Consider the following 16633-nt stretch of genomic DNA (forward strand, 5'->3'; position numbering starts at 1 on the left):
TAAGAGATCACAAATATTGTAAGGTTCTGTACACCACAGTGCTAATACCATATGAATGGCAGGAGTAAACAGTAGAATAGTCAGTATCAAGGACTGGTATGGCAAACAAAAGAGAATACCAGGTGGGTCCTTCATAGGTTTTCGATTTCACTTCACAATAACAGACTGAAAAGATATCTGATTCCTCGTGCTAGGACACAGGAGGAGAAACCCAGACCCAGACCTTAGGTATGTGACTCAGCTTACCACATGAAAAGTATACTAGAGCATTTCTGTGTCCTCTTTAGGCATCACAGCTTCTTGTAAACACCTCTGACCTTTGTGTTCATTTCAAGAATTACTTACAAAATAGCATATCTCAAGAATGTACCTCAAATGCAAAGCAGTATAAAAATACTTTGTGGACTCATAATGCAATGCTATTGCTTCACAAGAAAAAAGATTCTTAACACCTGAGGCTTATACTCTGTCATAAGAACAAAACATTACTAGAAACAACTCAGATGAAAATGCAATTCTTTTTAAAAGGGAATGAAATGTAAAAAAGAACTAAATAAAAATTAACATTATTGATAAAAAAAATCAGGTAACAAACAACCAAGTGTTTGGATTTTTCGGAGTGCCGATTTACTGTACACCTGGTCTGTGAAAAGGAATGGTAGTAGAGTTGGATTCATTCATCTTATAGCCCCATGTGAGCAGTATGTCAACTCTCATCATGCAAACAGACTCAGAGGATTCAGCTCCCTAAAAGAATCTGTACTGCCATGCGTGGAACACAAATGCACCTTCAGTAGAATTTATGGATAAGACCTGTGACAATATTGGTAATAACATTCCTTTACCTTACCCAGACTTCTTTCATGTGAAGTTGCACATAGAACCACAGCTCCTCCCAAACACAAGCCATTGTCAGTCTTATGATCACTGTGTATCAGCAACAGTATTCACTGCCCTTTAGAGGGCTTGATCCACTAACAGTGCCGGTAGCATTGGTCCAGCACTTGCAGGAGGCAATACTTCTAAAGAAATTCTCCTGCCTCAGTGTTAGGCAAAACAAATTACACCTCAGCACTATCAAAACCATATGAACAGTAATGGTGAAGAGTAGAAATCACAGGAACTCTGTGACTGGCAGACTTGCACTGGATAGCCAGGTTCACGGCCTCTCCCAGATATCAGGTACTCAAATGAAGTTCGTAATTGCAGTTGCACCTCCTGCTTTTTCCTGTACTTTTTCTTGGCTGAAATACTCTCATCTGCCTGCAAAGAAAAGGGGCCTGGTCTTTCTTAGCCTCTTTATCATGCTTATAAGGAAGTTCCTGCTGTGGTTGGTTTCAGAAAAATGGACTGTGGCTCATCCACAATGATTTTGTGCACTAAGGACTTCTCTCAGAAATGCAGATTCTTACATCAAAAGAGACTAATTCAAACTCTTTTTACAGAATATGAATGTAAGTGCAAAGATGGATATATAAAATACAGTTTGTTTGATGAGGTACAGTTGACTGAAGAGAAACCAAATAGTCTAAAAAGACATACACAAAGGCCGGGCATTCTGGCAGACATAGCAAAGCCTTCTAAAGGCAGACTGATGTTAATAAAGCTTAAAAATGACATAAGGATTTCATTTATACTCTGAAGTCCAAAGCTATTCGTTTGGACTAATAAGCTTCTCTGCTTACAGATTTATCTTGGATCTAGCAGCAAATAAAAATGTATTTGAATCTGCTGTAATCAATAGGTCAATATTTATAATTCTGCTATTCAATTTTTGCCTAGTAGTCTAGCTTTTACACAGCACGTTCACCATCATCACTGCTTTTTCCTTCATTAAGAAGCTAACGTTCCTTGAGGAATCTTCCTTCCTCTTTCCACTTTACTGATTAATTGCGAATCCCCTAATGGAGTTACATATGGACTGTTTTGCAAAAGGTCTTTCAGAATAAGAAACTTAGTTGTTGGGAGGGAGGATTGGTTTCAGGGTTTGTTTGTTTTTAAACAGTGAAAAGAACAGGTCAATTAATTTTAAGCATAGTGTATTGGCAAATTATTCCTACGAGAACAGACCGCTTTATTCAGTAGGAAGAATCCTAAGAAAGGACACAATGACCAATACACCTATCATTATCTTTTCCTAGAAGGAATATACATGCATTACTCAGTTCTTCTGCTGTACAATTCCTTAAGAAATATGTACGTTTCTATGCAGTTCCTCCAAATGAAATTCCTTTCAAAATAACAAACAGCAGAAAATATTTTAAAGTTTTCCCAACTGTGACATTTATTTGTAACACAAACAAATGCAACATTTCATTCTACAAATACATAGACTATAATTCAGCAAAGATCTGAAATGGCTATTCTGGATCTTGGGCAGAAATTCAGTAAAAGTCACCTAGTTTGCAGGGATTAATCCCCACCCTTTCCTTGTTACATTCTCATGCCACATAAACAGAAGATGACTAAGTTCTCCAAATATTTAGATATGTGCTCTTGCACAAGTCCAGAGCTGTCCCATTATAAGCAGCATAGCGCCTACTTCACGCTAAATCAACTTGTTGATTCTAGGTGACTACCAATTCAGGAGGGAGGAACAACAAATCGGTGCTAGGCAAGAGTCTTAATTTCCTACAGTCAATAATGAAGTGTGCTAATTACCTCTGTTATGTCCTGTGAACTGCTGATCAGAAGTTCTTTCCATTAATAGCATAAGGAATCTCCACTTTAACACCTGCTTGTTGGATTAGGGGTGGGAGGTGTTTGGAATTAAAACACTTAGGTATTTAAGATAGATAGTCTACATAATGAGGTGCTAAGGTCACTGAAAGAAGGAGCGTCCACCTTCAAGAGAAAGTTCCAGGCCCTAGGTCCAAAATGAGCAAATATATGGATAAATATAAGTGATTCAGCTAATACCCAAGAAGGGGTTGGGATTTAGGATACAACTCATAACCTTACTACTTCCTGCTGACCGGCTGTAGCCAGGTTCTTGCCCCCAGTGTTTGGCTTTATGTAAGATACACCTGTTATATTTATTGTTCAGTCAATACTAGGTATTAGGCTCAAACACTTGTACATGGCAATTACAGTAGTTACAAGACCAAATAAGACTATCACAATTGTTTTGTAACCCATTCCTAAAAGAATTTAAAATGAGACAAATTCCAGGCACATTATCACCTGGATTTTATTTACTCACATATACCACATCAGATTTCAGATGTTAAGAGTTCATATTTCATTGTGACAAGACGGAAGGTAGAAGCAAGAAGAGTTTCTCAAAATAATTTATTGCTCTGTAAGCAGCACTAGGTTATTATTTACTATAAAAATAAAAAGCCAATTTGATATACAGTAATAAAACATAGAAGCTGATATATTAAAACATTTTACATTTGTACTAAAATTGAAAGTTTCAAGATGAAAAGGAAAAAATGCAGACAGTGTTAGGATTCCTGAAGGCATTATGAAGAGATGTACACAGTGCATTGCAAATCTGCAGGTGTACAAATGTTTTTTACTGCTCTGAACAGGCAGAAAGTCACTGAATTTATAGACACATGCTATTGATTTCTTCGCAGTCTAATTAGGAGGTTCTACTAATTATCACTAGAACCACCTCAGATCTTCAACGATCCTTAAAAATTAACAGCCAGTTCAAGAAGCACTAGAGGATACTGGGGGAGTACCGTAATTTTGCCCTGATTTTATATTCTTCTGTAGACATCAGCTTAGACACAGTCGACAACTAAATAGACACTGTAGACGGACTTTCCAATCGATCCAGGTCAGTTGTTCTTATTTTAACTGTGCTTTGTAGTAAATGAAAGAGAAGCATTTGAAAGCAAGCCATGTGTGATATATGCTCCATACCTGTGGGTACTATAGCTTCAGATAAGCAGAAGCTCTTGCCACATACACAATTGCTGGGTGGATAGCTTGTTCCGCAACTCTTAATTCATATACCAACATATAAAGAGAAAGGTTTGCTGCCAATGGCAGCTCCAAAGCACTCCTCCTGTTCTGCCTAGGCTGAGCTAAATGAAAAGTACCATTACAGAGCATACATGGCTTTTGCTTTATTAATTGAACAAAACTGTACAAGTACTGAATGTGAGGGAAGAATACAAATTAGCAAAGGGAAGTTGGATGAGAAGTATGAAACCGTACACAATTGACTTTCAAATTTGTCTCCTCTGCAGCCAGACAATTCAAATCAAAGAAAAGAAACCACTTCAATTGCCCAGAGGCAAGTACAGGCTCTACAGCAAGGAAATGAAAAGAATAAAAAGCAATAATTCTATTTGTCACAGATGCTCTGCCCGGAAAGGATTAAATGCACTTTCCTCATTTGGGGAAAAGTGGGTATACCCAAAATGTCTCTTAGTCAAAATTTGCTTAGGCCATATTTTCCCATGAAACTTCTTACCAAGACGTTACTTTGGCAAGGCAGTCTGCTTTTCCAGGAAGTTTAGCAGTGAACAGAGATTAAAAATACCACATTTCCAGCAACGCTGGTCAGTTCTTCTACATAACATCCTCAGTCTGTGGATTAGTGTTGTATCATTGCCTGTTTTCAGCAGGAATCATTGTTATTCTTTCTGTACTTCCCTAAGGCTATGCATCACCTCTCAGCAGCACTTGTATTTCCTCCTTGGACTTCTTGTAACAAGTATAAAGACAAAATGTATACTTGCTATCTGTGACTACCATCGATGTGTTGTAGACTTGTCTCGACTATTAAATATCAATCTTACTTTCTCCTTCACACCACATCAGTGGTAGGTACTAGTGAAGACCATCAGAAAATCAGTACACAAAAAAACCTACTGTTAGAAATCAATTCTGCTAATAAAAACTTACATTTTGTTCCTAGTGTATGACAGTACAGAGAAAAAGTGGGAAAAGAAAAATGGAGAGTGAGGGAGGAAAACAAGGGGGAACCGGTGCTCTTTCTGCTTAGTCAGTTTCTTGGTCAATTTCCTAGTGGTTTGCCTTGACTAGCAGGATGTTGGTTCCCTGCACTAACCTAAAGGTTAAAATAAACATGGATTTAAGAGATGGGAACCAGCTAAGAGGCACACAGCCACTGAATAGGTGGTTTGTATCACTGATATTAGATTAGCTAAATTTGAGCTGGCCCCATTTGCTTTCCAGATAAGGTTAAAAAAAAAAAATGTTACGCGGGAACTCCTACATTTCCTTCCACAGGATAATAGGTAGACTTCAAAGACTTTTTAAATGAAAAAAACCTGAAGTTTACTTTTCTTTCTACATTCTTAGCAAGCATATCTGACTATATTATATTTGTATCTGGGAAAGGTCCACTTTCAGAAAGAAAATGCAGACAAATATAATTACTGATGTCTAGAAATCTTTATTAACACCTAAGCTCTGAATAACGTAACCTGCCACAGCGGACATCGAAATATAAATTAATGGTTTCAGCTCTAACCCAATAGCAGTCTAAGCTATTGTTAAATTTCAAGCTTTTCAACTCTTTAGTGAATCAGTTTTGATCAAAAACTGTGATAGATCACACCTTTACAACAGTCCTGCTTACTTATGTAGATTAGTTCCTTTTCTTAAATTGCCTTAACTGGAGGTAAGGCTTTATAAACACCACAAATGGACATCACTTTTTCTGTGAACTTTGTTATACTGATCCATCAAAAGGAACTAATCTGTGCTGTTCTAAAAACATAAAAAGAAACAATTATCCATGCTAAAGAAATGGTTAAGTAGTTCTAAACAACAGATAGGATTAGAAGGATTATAGAAAAGGTTACTCCTTAATATGAGTCATTTTAAAAGAGTGAACTCATCAGCCATTGAAGTAGTTTCCATTCAATCTGTAAAATATATAAAGTGGGCACAGATGGAGAACATATTAATTTACAACTGGAAAAGCTTTCTTAAAATTTGAAAACTGTTTAACTTCTATGCAAGCGTTAAGTAACTAAGAATGTGTATCTCATCATACATGTTAATTCTCTCTCTTTTTTCTCAAGGTTTTCTACTCTCAGTTTCAAAATCTCTGCAAAAGGTAGAAGATGAAGATATGTTGCTAACCACATTAAAGCTAGGAAAAACTCTTAGAAATGGAGATAGAACTGCGAACAGAGGAGCTATACCTTTGCTGAAGCATTATAAGACTGAAGACAGCAGTGTTTTGGACGAAAAGGATGACAGAAAAATGAAGTTTTTGGTGAGTTTTCAGTTTTACATTTTTGGCTTAATTGTAAAATGGAAATTCTCTTTATAGCCTTTTAGAAAACAAGTATAATAATGTAGAGCAACAACCTGGTGAATATAAAAAAAATCAGTTTAGCATACTATATTCAAGAATACATTTTCAACTGTAAGTATCTAATTCCAATATTTTAAATGTGTAACTTGGACAGTTGAATAAAAGAAATTTGATTTTTACAGAACTGTATGTAGCCAAAACTTGTGGGGAAAAAAGGCCTATATTTGTTTGATTCAGCATGTCCCTATATGCAGCAACAGGATTTTAACTTCACCAAATATAAGACCCATTATTTTATCATGTTCTTTACCATAAAACTATTTCAGCCAAAGATGTAATGCAGGTCATTACTTTTCAAATAAATAAGATTATTTAAATAAAATTATTTAAGACAAAATACTTGCACTGCTAAGTATAAAGTGTAAAAAGTCAAGTATAAAAAGTGAACACAACTGACTTTAAATAAAGGTAAACTGCTACTCTTGTTTTCCCTTAAAACAGGACACAGGTTCCAGACATGATTTCTTAAATCATGTTATGCCAATCAACTTAGGTAGAAAGGAACTACCTTATCTTGCACTGAAGGGAGCCATGGCTTTTCCAGGTGACACTGAAATTCAAAATATTGAATCAATACAGGAAAGAGAGACTGCAAATGAAAATTCAGCTAAATTCCCTATAGGAAGAAGGGATTTTGACAGTAAGTATATTTTCATTTTCATACAAAAATTATTTCATTCTGGTAAAGTATAATGCAATGTCTATATAGCAGTTTGATAAAGGTTCATTTAGAAACTCTGTTATGTTTGGGATTTCCTAGGGCTGATGAAATCCTGCATTTCCAGTTTACATCTATTGTGATTTGGTGCACAGGGGAGGAAGCATCTGTTAAATTAGTATTTCCAGAGGCCATAAAGAATTCTAGTTCTTTGATGATTTAAACTTTCAATTTTTTTTTTTTTTTCCTGTAGTGCTCAGGTGTATGCTGGGAAGAGTCTATAGACCTTGTTGGCAAGTCTGAAAGCTAATGATCTACACCACCTTCTTTGAAGATTAAACATTTTATTACGAATTTAATCTAATTTGAAGTTACTGGGTTTTAGTGTGGCTATACATATGCATCCAAAAATACTTTCCCATCGCATTGTAGAGGGAAACATAATTCATCACCAAAAAAGAACATAGCTGTAATTACTAACTATGTATTGTTATCAAAAAATAAAAGACTTCTGCATAATCCAGACTTGCAAGTATTTGTCTAATATTACACACAAGCTACTTCCACTTATTTGAGTATGAAAGGAAGCAATTAATGAATTTCACCCTTTTCTCGCAAAATTTTACAACTTCTGAACCAGTCAACGTACCACGTATGTCAAAACAAAAACTTATAGTCAAAAAAAGTGAGTTAATTTTGCCTGACCAGCAATCAACTTATTCTTGCTTGCAGTTTTGCTGTGTTTTCTTTTTCCACCAGTTTTCCTGTCCAATTCTTTCTGATGGTTGTTTGAAGTCTTAGGTCTTTTAGCATTTTTTTGCAAAGATGGTTCACTTTCCTTATCACAGATTACTTTGTCATTATTCAAATCCATCTGTTCGTTCTTGGAGTTCTTGTTTCTTGGCTCACAACTCAGCTTTCCCATTTCTGTATAACTTCTAGTCTGGTGAACATTTTCAGAAATAGTTCCAAGCACTGGTACATCAAGACATGAATTCATACCTTCTGTCATGTAAGAAGATCAAAAAAATAAATGTGAAGAAGTAAAAGTTACCTGGGATTATTCATCCTTTTTCTATCAGAGGACTGTCATGTGATTTTTTTAAATCAAAATGAGTGCTTCATCAGTAAAACAAAACTATGCTGGTCATTGCAGTTACATTTGCTATGAGTTCGTAAGTGTACTGCCAATTTAAAATTATATTGCTCAAAAACATGTAATAGCAACTAACTTAAGGAAGTGGATTTATAACTTTAAGATACTGGAAAAGATGCTTAAAGGGCCTAGAAATTATATATATGATATAGTTTATAGTGGAGTAAAACAAATTTTTCCCTTTTTTGAATGGCAAAAATACAAATTTCACTTAGCTTTTGTAAAATATGAACAAACATATGTATGTAAAATGTATTAATTTTTTTACCTCAAAATAGCATCAATACATCTTTTTCAAACAGATTTATATTTTCAAAGCATTAGCATTACAATTTTAACGCAAAGACATTTAACTGATCATAGCATACACAGAGCAATGAGACATCTTTTTTTCTTGAAAACATATTTATACTTGAGTTTTACTAAAGCCTTGTTTGATAACATTTGAAATATCAGCTATCACATTTACTTATTGAATCCTACTACAGCTTACCTGTGAGATATCCAGCTTTTAAATGTTGCTTTGGTGCAGGATGTACGCAGGTTGAAATTTGGCTACTGCTGCGGAAAAGCTGACCCTTTATTTCATTCAAGTCATTTTTATATGTACATGCAAACTGAGATTTGATTGAAGATCGCTTCACCTGCAAATAGCAATCTGGTATTAGCTTTAATTATTTACAAAAGTAAAAGACAACACCTGCAAGACTAGTAAAATAATAAGTTTCCCCATTCTTCTGTCTTGAAAGCTTTTAGATCACATAAAAAACCCAGAAAAATGAGTATGCTTCCATAAAAAATATTTATGAAGTATTCATTTACAAAGTGTAAAGGCTTTCAAGAATACTAATAAATTATTCTATTATAGTCCTAAAATAATTCTAAAAAATCTTTTTTCACCTCTTTCAGAACGTTACACATTAACTTTTAAAGTTTCAACCTAAGATTTTCTCTCAAAGTTAGCCCTCTCTTTTGATAGACTGCAGACTCTACTGTTTTGAGTAGCTGTCATAGCTACTACAGCCAATTATCATACTTCTATAGGTCATCTCTGAGATGTCAGTTCATAAATGCCAAGTATAGGAAGTATCGTACATAAAGGAAAGCATAATAGCAACACTGAAAAGGAATGACAGATAATAGAAACTAAGCTTCAATACACTTATACCTAAAACTGGAATATAAAGTATTATTTTAAATCTTTCTTTGGCAAATTTCAGATTTCCCATTTACTCACAAAATAAAGCCATTTCTTCGTTGAATGCCAATGTCTAACTCCAAATTTGTCAAAATATACCCATATAGCGTAAGTTGCCAGAAATCTACAGTATTCAAGAACAGTATTTTATCTGGTTCTGTATGCTCATCTCCACCTCCTAGTCTTGAAAGCAGGGAACCTAGTCTCATAGCACAGGTAAATAAAAATATTTGGTTTAACTAAAAAAAATTAAATAAAAATTTTAAATATATTCAATATATCCATATTTAATGGAATTAACGGTTACAGGTCAAACTTCCTCAGTTTACAGAAGTTACAACTTCTCATCAGCTTAGAATTTCAGGGTCAAGCTTTGTACTTTCTGGCCAATTTATCACAAATGCTATACACTCTGCAAGACATTCTGCCTTCACTTCCATTTGAAAGTCTACTGCATTATACAAAAGATGTTGAAAGGTATAGCACAGAGCAGGTAACTACAATATATTAGGATTTTTAGCTAATAATTGTATTAGCACAGGTGAATTCAAATAAATTTGAGCTGAACAGGTGCTACAGTACAAATATCAGGAAAAAGAAAAAGCAAGAAACATTGTCACAAAATAGATGTTGCTATATATATAGATAACAGGAATGATTTGTCGAATAAGAGGTTTACAGCCACTTTTCTGATTAAAAAATTTGCATTATGCAAGTCTACTTTTCTTCTTAATACAAGTGTGTTTAAATCTTACAGTTCAGGTTTGACCCTTATAGATATATTTTTATTCCAACTCAAAATCTCAGATTTAGACAAAAAGAAAGAACACGTTCCCAGAAACCTCCTTTCACACAGGCCTTCATCCACAAAATTCAGTAACAGTTTATGCCGCTTTCATCAGATACTGTTTTCATTCATACAAGCTAACAGACTCTAGCTTTTTGTCATTGAGATACAACTTCAGTATTCCTTCATGATACTGCAGGTGGCCAGGTGAACACACCTACAGTCTTTTTGGAAAAAAATATCCCATTTATTTACAGAAACATAATTTTTCTTTCTGACTTACTATGTCTGTATATATATAGTTTTATTTTAAACTGAGTATTCCCTTCAAGAGTTAAAAAGACACAATTTTACCAGTTGTCCATCACTCCCAAACTGCAATTTCTCTGTGCCAGATAACAGCCTGAGAAAGGCAGATTTAACAGGGAGAACTAGCTAGCCTGACTCTCAACAATTCTAATCTTTTTAAAGTGTTAATCTACTCTGTCCTTAAAACATTTACTGTAAGGTAAGACTATATACGTAGATATCTACAAGGTTTTGTGTGCTTCAAGATTATGCCTTAGCTCACTGAGTCATTAAGTGTATGTCATTAACTTTTTACTCTTTTCAGAAAGTGTTTTGAAGGATAGAGAAGCTATACCCAGAATAAGCTTAAGAATTTGAAATAATTAAAAATGCAACTTTAATCTAGTTTAAACTTAATCAACATCCTATTGTACAATTACAATATTTTGAATATAAGGGGTTTACATTTTCTTTAAGCTTAAGGTTACTGTAATATTAATGAAAAATATTTTCCTATATTTGCTATGTTTCTTAAACACTTCATCTTAATCCTTTAAAATTCTCTCATTTTTTAATTATTGTTCAGCAAATGACACACATCAAAAATTATGCACAATAAGTTGCAAAGAGTTCTATCACATTCATATTGCAAGAGGTAAATAAGCTACAATTTGTGCTGAGTTGATGAAGATATAATAAACACAGCATGAAGACCATCAAACTTGAGCAAGAAAGCCTGATAGTCACCATTCTATAACCAACAATAAATCCAGTTATTTTTTGGGACATCAGGATTTCTTTTTAACACCCCCATCCGTCACTTCACTAATTCAGTTTGCAGGGATTAGAATATGTGGAGTCAAAGGACAGAAGTCAAGCTCAAATACCGAAAAACTTGCAGCAGAAACCTATCTGTCTGTTTCAACTTCACTGAAGCTTGAAATATGCCTCAAAACTTCACTCTATTGCATCACATACCATTTAGTCATTTGCAAACAGTATACAAATATGTGTATATATATATACACAGATATACCACCAAATATGACAGCTGGTGGTAGTACTAATCTAGAGGGTATATATAAATCAAGAGTGCATGACTAAATATGTTGAAGCAGTCAAACTTCCCAACTAGTCTAGGAATGAATATTCACTACTAAAAAAAAAAACACCACCTGTATTACACTGAGTGAGGTAGCAAAAAGTGAATTTTAATAGCCTGAAGGCAGAACAAAAGAGCACAAGTCTAGCGCTGGATTAAAAAGTAGAGCTTCACTGGAATGTTTTTAAAGAAAAAAGAGCAACTTAAAACTTGATTGAAGCACACATAATGAAGCCTGTCAACAGCTTGAAACAGCTCTTAGAAATTAGAGATCTTTTACATTAAATTCCCTGAAATCCACTGCTTTGAGGGCACCATCCCAATGACCCACAGCTCTGGGAGAGCAAAAAGATGTTGGGAACTCAATTTGCTAATCAAGTAGTTGCACACAAGTGGCATGCAATGAACTCAGACTTACTATCCCCTCTCCTCTTCACAAGCAAGTGGGATGTTGCTGTTATCCCTATACAAAGAAAAAAAATTCTGCTGCATTTCAGAAAAAGGGGTTCTTTGTTACCACTGTTCAGCTGGAAGAAAGTATGATAGAATTTAAGGCAGTGTTTCAGCACATGTAGGTCAATTAGTAGTCCTAATGAGTAGATAAAGCAGGACATACTCCCACCTTGACTTCTATATCTAGAGAAGTTTTTCAGTTGTTCGGGATACCAATATAAAACATTCACTTTTATATGAAATATTAATGGTGCATGCTCTACTTATTTCTAAAAGTTAGTTGATAATCTATTCCAGATCTCCTTCCAGCATCTGCATACAGACAGTACTGCCAATATTTAGTCAGTAAGAATGTTGAGATTTGGTTTTTATACACTGGAATGGCATAACAGAATTTGAAAACCTACATCAGTAACAACAAACACATGTTTTTATTTTCTAGCCAAACAATTAGAGTACTATTTGGAAGAGGAAAAGAGATAAAAAGAGAAAATGTCTTTTCCTCACTCTTACCCTTGTCCTTTTAGAAAAAAAATATTAAAGGCGAGTTGAAAGAGAAAGTTGAAAAAGGGAAGGGAGCGCAAAGGGAAGAGTAACAAAACAATAAATGGTAAGTATCATTGCCAAACCAAGGCATCATGTTATTCAAACAAGAAAAGTGTCCTGGATAGCTCAGGTAATAGCAAGCTTTTATTGTATTGAAACTATCAAATATTTTTAGCATGACATTGTACCAGCCTTTTGCTTTCCCAAATTAACCTATTACTGTTTTGAGAACAGTTAGCCTCAACTCACCTCACTATTGCATTTCAAAAGTACTCAAAACTCACAGCTATGGATCCTAGGAAAACAGTTTAGGGGTCTTGTAGAAACAAAAATGGTATTTTCTACACAAGTGTGGCTTATCAACTGACACTAATAATAAAGTCTTTCTTCAGATTTTTGCTGAACGTAACATTTTTCTCCCCTCCCCCTCTCTCCTCCAGATACTTATTTTTAGCATACTCCATACACATCGAAACTACTAGTCAGCTTAGTGTTCTCCACAATTACATTCCGCTTAGAAATAAATATTTCTTGCTACAATAGATGAGACTACTACCTGAGGAAGATTGTTTTCTCTATTACTATGAATCTTCTGCTCACAATTATAGTGGACATACAGAAAACTCTTGATAACTTCCTGTTGATAGTTTTCCAAGTCACAGTTTATTTGTACTGGAATCATAAATAGGCAAAACAATTCTCTCAAGTAACAGCATTTAGAGAACTAAGCAATGAAAAATAACAGTAGTGCATGAAGCTAGATATTAAGTCATTTCATATAGGCATGAACAAGTCACATGAGAAAGGCAGACTAGGATTTTTTGCTTTGTGGAGCTTTTCCCTTGGAAGGATTTCTATACACAGTAAAATTACAATGAACTTCAAGCATGCCAAGATTTGTTAGAGTTCTTAAGCCACAAATTCTTTTTAAAACTAAAACTACAGTTATGTTCCCAATTGGAGGGAAATAGTGCCTCATATAGGAAAGGTTGTCTCCAGTTACATTAAGAAAAAAACATGCCAAACTACTGAAATTCCTTGCAGCTGTTTCAGGGTAAATGTGTTAACAATGCAGCAGGATTTCTAAAACAATGTATCAAAAGGCCAAAACAATCCTGTTTACAAAAAAAATAAATCTGTTACTCTCTCATATATTGCATGCTCACAGCCTAATAGCTTTTGTTCCTTTCTTCTTAACTCCTAAAGTTCTCAGTTTCACCCAATCCCATTAGTTCAGGAACAGTATTTTACCTACAACTTGAAAGTCTAATTAATCTTTTCTGGTGCAAAAGATGAAAATCTTATTAAGCAACATTTTTGTTGTCTGAAGTTGCTCTTTAACCTAAACAAAGCAGGTGATTGTAACAGTCCTTCCATTCCTCTCTCTCACCAATAAGCAGGACTTACATAACCCCATTGAAATCAACAAAATAAGTAGTCAAATAGGGGATCTACCCATTCCAGATAAATGGAAGTATGATTCAAAGAAGCAGACATAAGGTTGGATGAACCCTTTTTAGATAAAATACCTCTCTCCTGTCCAATTAAGCTTTCTACATATAAAGCAGAAAGGAGTGATAAGGACAACTGACAACAAGAGACATAACTCAATAGATGTTCTATAGAGCTTTCTGAATTAAAGACTCCTTCCACAAAATACCATTCACCAGAAGACACTTCACTTAAACAGTAGATAACAAACTTGAAACTCTAAATTGTCTCTCAAAGGAAGATTGAGTTTCTTATTATTACTCTTACCTGCTTCTGCTGGAGGGAATTAAAAAATGCAACATGCTAGTTCCCCAGACTTCTTTCTCCTCAAGGGATAAGAGCGACAGCTTTGCCTCCTAACAAATGCCGTTATAGTTAGGTGATCTTTCTGCATCTCTTCCAGTATTTAATGAGGATTGAAAGACAAAACTATTTCTTTGTCTTTCACTGTTGCCAGGAATTTGTTTTGGCACAATGGAAGTACCCACAGATTTATTTTAAACACCAATTCCAGTTCATAGCTACACGTTTACTTTATCCACCCTCCGTATTTTTAGACACTAAACACATATGCATGATGCTGTGCCCTAGGTCTAAATATTATCAATCTGCACTCCTCCACATAATTCTGCAGAAGTTGTGAGAGATCAGTTCCTCTTAAGGAAGGAGAGGGCATAATGATTTTTTTTTCCTCTCTGTTTTATTTTTTAAATTTAGAGAAATGTTTCTCCTATCACTTTATAGATTTTCCTAAATTTCTTTATTCAACACATACATCTTGATGGGACTCAGCATACAACCAAACTAATCATCACTACTGTGTTTTTCTTCCCCTCTCAAATATCATGGAAAAGGAGACTTTTATGGGACAAGTTCGAATGAGAGATCACGAATTTGTACTATAGACTAACCATCTAACCACCTATCAGAGGCAGCATAGTAAAAAGGTCCTTACGACAATTTTATGGAACTAACGCTACCATCACACATACTGCATAAGAAACTTCTCAGAAGAATCATTGACATTGAGAAGAAACATCACGTTGCTATTGTCTTACTCAAAAAACATATGTATGGTATCTCCCAGTCAATTGTTAAAATGAGTGCATTATACATAACAAAACTTACAACTGTGAATTTTACAAGCAACCTGTACACATTTCAAGATGGTTGTATGAAATAATAATGAAGACTGATGTAAGAAGGTGATAAATATTACTACAGCACTTGAGATCTATGGTCATGGACAAGGAATTCATTGTGCTATGTGCTGCACAGTAAAGACAGAACAAGATTTATTTCTACCAAGAGACATTACAATCCAAGACAAGAAATACATGGATTCATAGAAAAAGGAACTGAAATTAGTCATTGTAATGGGCATCCATCTCAACACAAAACACTGCTAAGTTTTGGGGAGAGGTTGATTTAAAGGTACTGAAAAAGGTTTTAAAGGAGGATGATGAGTTCTGCAGATACCTATACGAAATCTCTTCAGCCATAAGAAACAGTATAAAACAGACAGCTGAAAGAGCTAGTCTGAAAGTTAACAAACAATGAAGATTGGTATTGCAGGCTGAATGTAAGCAAGGACAGATATCTCAAAGGAGCAAATCGGAAATAATCAATGGGTTGGCACAGGTTAAAACAAGTAGCTTACATCTACTACAACTTAAAGGAACAGATTGAGATGCAAAGAGAAGAATGGCATCTAGCGTCTAATCACTTTGATAACAACTTTTTGTACAGCAATCTCAGTGAAGAAAGATAGGCTAAAGCTGCAACTATCAAGTCCAAGAAAAATACACAGCAGCACATCAAAAAGCAAAATGAACCTTTAATAAATTATAGTTGAGTGGACATACGTATAGAGAAGAATATATTCCAGAGGTGTTATGGAGTGAAAAAGTAACAGGTAGAATACCATCGTCAATGTTAAATATACCAGGAAAGACCTACATACCATCTCAAGATCAACAGCTGGGTATTCACAGGATGGTATAGAAGTAACAAAAGATGTCAGTTTTGACAGAAGAGACACTTAGATCTACACATGTAGATCTGTGAACTGTTCATATAAAGATGATAGCTGAACTTCTGTTTGTAGATGTATTCATCCAGAAAGAAGGTACAGAAAGAGAAGAGAGACAAGGCCCTATAAAGTCTTAATGGAAAAAGCAAGGAAAGGAAAGAGTAGAAACATGCAAAAGAAATTCTGTAGAAATTGTTAGAAAGGTAGAAAGAAAACCACAAAAAGACAAAATGAAAGATGAACATTTCAAGAAAGAAAGCAGGATTTTATGTGAGAGGATGGAGATCAAACACGAATGGCAGAACTATCTGAGTTTTAGTCAGAAAAGTCATTAGCTGTTTGGCAACAGCAATTTTAGTTGACTGGAAGGAGAAGCAAGGTTAAAGTGAACATAGGAGTACCAGAAGAATAATTCCAGACTTCAGGGGAATATAGTGTAGTTTAGATGGCAGTGTTTGGCTGATGCACAGAAAAGAGAATTGCAAACAAAGTGAAACACTCAGGCGTCTTATCTTGAGTAAGAGGACTATAAGTTGATACATAACTGAGGAGCATTTACACTCTGAACTGCATGATTTTTATTTTAACTTTTTAAAATGGAAAAACATC

At 34.8% G+C, this 16633-nt stretch overlaps 2 protein-coding genes across 2 annotated transcripts in view; one reads left to right on the forward strand and one right to left on the reverse strand.

Moving 5' to 3' along the window:
* Positions 1-5968: 5968 nt before the first annotated feature.
* Positions 5969-7468, forward strand: PMCH (pro-melanin concentrating hormone). The gene is made up of 3 exons (XM_076328741.1): positions 5969-6211; positions 6755-6953; positions 7225-7468. Exons 1-3 carry the CDS (start codon positions 5969-5971, stop codon positions 7272-7274), a joined length of 492 nt encoding a protein of 163 aa, XP_076184856.1. The 3' UTR covers positions 7275-7468.
* A 179-nt stretch (positions 7469-7647) lies between these two features.
* PARPBP (PARP1 binding protein) overlaps positions 7648-16633 on the reverse strand; it is a 62699-nt gene continuing 53713 nt past the window's right edge. Inside the window, exons 10-11 of the mRNA XM_076328742.1 lie at positions 8621-8771; positions 7648-7976 (exon numbers count right to left, since the gene is read on the reverse strand). Coding sequence (XP_076184857.1) covers positions 7648-7976; positions 8621-8771 — 480 coding nt within the window. The remainder of the gene's footprint in view (positions 7977-8620; positions 8772-16633) is intronic.

This window comes from Aptenodytes patagonicus, chromosome 1 (genome assembly GCF_965638725.1).
Source record: "Aptenodytes patagonicus chromosome 1, bAptPat1.pri.cur, whole genome shotgun sequence".
NCBI classification, from domain to species: domain Eukaryota; kingdom Metazoa; phylum Chordata; class Aves; order Sphenisciformes; family Spheniscidae; genus Aptenodytes; species Aptenodytes patagonicus.